At 63.3% G+C, this 4,237-nt stretch overlaps 1 protein-coding gene across 1 annotated transcript in view; it reads right to left on the reverse strand.

Annotated features, from left to right (window-relative positions):
* Positions 1–2,667: 2,667 nt before the first annotated feature.
* LOC104281964 overlaps positions 2,668–4,237 on the reverse strand; it is a gene marked incomplete at its 5' end in the record, with an annotated part of 9,862 nt that continues 8,292 nt past the window's right edge. Inside the window, one exon of the mRNA XM_009880029.1 lies at positions 2,668–3,448. Within this exon, the coding sequence (XP_009878331.1) occupies positions 2,668–3,448 (781 nt within the window). The remainder of the gene's footprint in view (positions 3,449–4,237) is intronic.

Here is a 4,237-nt window from a genome sequence, read left to right on the forward strand (position 1 = left end):
CACAAGAGGGGGGGCGGGAGGTGGCCAGGGCCACCGGGGCCACCAGGAGGAAGGTGATGGTCCTGCTGAGGGCCGGGAGGAGGTCGTGGAGGGGGGACACCGTGGGGACAGCAGGAGGTGCCGAGGGGGACCTTGAGGGGGACTTTGGGTGACACCATGGGGGGACACCAGGAGATGGTGAGGTGGACACCGAGGGGACAATGCCATGGGGGACACCAGGAGATGCCGAGAGGGACACGGAGGAAATGTTATGGAGAGGGGACACCATAGGGGGACCACCAGGAGATGCTGAGGTGGACACCGAGGGGACACCATCATGGGGGGACACCAGGAGATGCCAAGAGGGTCCTGGAGGAGATGTCATGGGGGGGACACCGCCATGGGGGGACACCAGGAGATGCTGAGGTGGACACGGAGGGGACAACGCCATGGGGGGACACCAGGAGATCCCAAGATGGACAATGGGGTTAGGGGACAACGTCATGGGGGGACACCAGAAGGTGCTGAAGTGGACACTGAGGGGACAATGCCATGGGGGGACACCAAGAGCTGCCAAGAGGGACATCGAGGAGATGTCATGGGGGGGACACCACCATGGGGTCACCAGGAGATGCCCAGATGGACACGGAGGGGACAATACCACGGGGGGACACCAGGAGATGGTGAGGTGGACACGGAGGGGACACCATCATGGGGAGACACCAGGAGACGCTGAGGTGGACACCATGGGGTCACAAGAGGGGGGACAATGAGGGGACACCAGGAGATGCCAAGATGGACAATGGGGCGGGGCAACACCATGGGGGGACACAGGAAGGTTCTGAGGTGGACACCGAGGGGACAACGCCATGGGGGGACACCAGGAGATGCCAAGAGGGACACGGAGGAGAGGTTATGGGGGGGACACCGCCATGGGGGGACACCAGGAGATGCCAAGAGGGACACGGAGGAGAGGTTATGGGGGGGACACCGCCATGGGGGGACACCAGGAGATGCCAAGAGGGACACGGAGGAGAGGTTATGGGGGGGACACCGCCATGGGGGGACACCAGGAGATGCCAAGAGGGACACGGAGGAGATGTTATGGAGAGGGGACCCCATGGGGGGACACCAGAAGGTGCTGAGGTGGACACCGTGGGGACATGAGAGGGGGACCATGAGGCGACACCAGGAGATGCCAAGAGGGACACGGAGGAGATGTTACGGAGAGGGGATCCACCTCTCCTGGAGCTCCTTCAGCTGAGGTGGACACCGAGGGGACAATGCCATGGGAGACACCAGGAGATGCTGAGGTGGATACCGAGGGGACAATGCCATGGGGGGCACCAGGAGATGCCAAGAGGGACACGGAGGAGATGTTACGGAGAGGGGACACCATGGGGGGACACCAGGAGAAGCTGAGGTGGACACCGAGGGGACAATGCCATGGGAGACACCAGGAGATGCTGAGGTGGATACCGAGGGGACAATGCCATGGGGGGACACCAGGAGATGCCAAGAGGGTCACGGAGGAGATGTCATGGGGGGGACACCACCATGGGGGGACACCAGGAGATGCTGAGGTGGACACAGAGGAGATGTTGGTGGGGGGACCCCATGGGGGTGTTGCCCTCAGAGCGAACAATGTCCTCCTCACGTCCCATCTCAATCTCCCCTCTCCCAGTCCGGAGCCGTTCCCCCTCGTCCCGTCACCCCATGGCCTCGGAGAAAGGTCTTCTCCACCTCTCCTGGAGCTCCTTCAGGATATGAAGGTCCCCGAGGTCTCCCCGGAACCTCCTCCTCTCCAGGTTGAACCTCCCCCCCAACTCTCCCAGTCTCTCCTCCCAGTAGAGGTTCTCCAGCCCTTGGAGCACCTCCACGGCCTCCTCTGGCCCCGCTCCACCAGGTCCACGTCCTTCTGCTGGTGGTGGCCCCAGAGGTGGAGGCCGCACGTTCGTCAGATGAACCTCTGTGGAGGCGGCGCCAAAGGTCACGGAGAGGGGTTCTGTCATCCTGAAAGATGGACGTCTGGTGTCATCTCCAGCGGCCAAAGAGGTTCCCCACCGGAGGCTGCCCCATCCCTCCTCCACTGGAGCTTGGAGGTAGTTCCATGGAGGTCCACGGTGGAGCAGATCTCCACCTGAAGCCGACAGAGGTCCATGGTGGAGCAGATCTCCACCTGGAGGTCCATGGTGGGGGAGATCTCCACTGCCACCTCCTGGAGGTCCATGGTGGAGCGGATTTCCCCGTGCAGTCCAGAAAGGTCCATGGTGGAGCAGATCTCTACCTGAAGACCACAGAGGTCCATGGTCGAGGAGATCTCCCCCTGGAGGTCCATGGTGGAGCAGATCTCCACCAATAGCCCACATAGGTCCATGTTGGGGCAGATCTCCATCTGAAGCCCACAGAGGTCCATGGTGGAGCAGATCTCCACCGCCACCTCCTGGAGGTCCATGGTGGAGCAGATCTCCACCACCACCTCCTGGAGGTCCATGGTGGAGCAGATCTCCCCCTGGAGGTCCACAATGGAGCAGATCTCCACCAGTGACCCACAGATGTCCACGGAGGAGCAGATCTCCCCCTGGAGGTCCACAGGTCCATGGTGGAGTGGATCTCCCGTTGGAGGTCCATGGTGGAGCAGATCTCCACCGCCACCTCCTGGAGGTCCATGGTGGAGCAGATCTCCTCCTACAGCCCACAGAGGTCCACAGTGGAGCAGATCTCCACCAGTGACCCACAGATGTCCATGGAGGAGCAGATCTCCCCCTGGAGGTCCACAATGGAGCAGATCTCCACCAGTGGCCCACAGATGTCCACGGAGGAGCAGATCTCCCCCTGGAGGTCCACAATGGAGCAGATCTCCACCAGTGGCCCACAGATGTCCACGGAGGAGCAGATCTCCCCCTGGAGGTCCACAATGGAGCAGATCTCCACCAGTGGCCCACAGATGTCCATGGAGGAGCAGATCTCCCCCTGGAGGTCGATGGTGGTCACCGGCGAAGACTGAAGCAACCAAGTTCTTGAGAACTTCAGTGTTCTCCCCAGTGGTCCACCAGCGAGGAGGTGGACGTTCTCCATGGTTGGGTGGTCTTGAGTGCCCCCCACCATCCCAACTGGGCCACCGGACTGGGAGAGAAGACCCCGGAGAGCTTTGGGGGAGGGGGGGACGGGGACACCAGAGGTGGTCTCCACCTTAAGGTGACCTTTGACCACACCATCTCCACCCCCTTCACCCTCTCGGCTTCTCCTCCCCCGGTGGGTGTCACCTCCGGGTTGGGCTGTCCCCATGGGAGAGGTCTTCTCCTCCGTCACCCCACGGTGGCCCTCGAGACCTTCTCGGGGTGTAAGTGCCACCCGGAGGCCACCGAGGAGGAGCCACCACGAGGGCCACCGAAGCTCTGGAGAAAGACCTTGGGTGGGACGTGGGACGCCCTCCGTACTGGGAGGGGCGAGCGGGAACCAGTTGGTACTGGGAGAGGGGTGAGGGCGTACTGGTGGGTGACATCACGCGTCCCCCCCGGCGCTGCCCCCCTCCCCCCCAGAAAGGAGGACACCGGTGACGTCCCCAAAGGGCTTTAATGAGGGTCCGGCGGTGGCATCCGCGGGGGAGGGGACGGGGACACCCCCACCCCGGGGATGGGGACACTGGTGGGGACACCCCCATGATGGTGACACCCCCACCCCGGGGACGGGGACACCCCGGGGACACCCTGGGGATGGTGACACACACCTATGGGGACGGTGACACCCTGGAGATGGTGACACCCCCATCCTGGAGATGGGGACACCCCGGGGACACCCTGGGGATTGTGACACACACCCCTGACCCCCAATCTGGGGACAGTGACACCCCCGGGGACACCCTTGTGGCGGTGACACCCCCATGATGTTTACACCCCCGTCCTGGAGATGGGGACACCCTGGGGACACCCTGGAGATGGTGACACACACCCATGGGGACAGTGACACCCTGGGGATGGTGACACCCCCCTCCTGATGACCCTCTGGGGACGGGGACACCCTGGAGACACCTGGGGATGGTGACACACACCCATGGGGACGGTGACACCCCCACCCCGAGGACGGGGACACCCTGGGGACACCCTGGTGACGGTGACACCCCCAATCTGGGGACAGTGACACCCCGGGGACACCGTGGGGATGGTGACACACACCCATGGAGATGGTGACACCCTGGGGACGGTGACACCCCCACCCCGAGGACGGGGACACCCTGGGGACGGTGACACACACCCAT

This window comes from Charadrius vociferus, unplaced genomic scaffold (assembly GCF_000708025.1).
Source record: "Charadrius vociferus isolate BGI_N301 unplaced genomic scaffold, ASM70802v2 scaffold1682, whole genome shotgun sequence".
Taxonomy (NCBI): Eukaryota; Metazoa; Chordata; class Aves; order Charadriiformes; family Charadriidae; genus Charadrius; species Charadrius vociferus.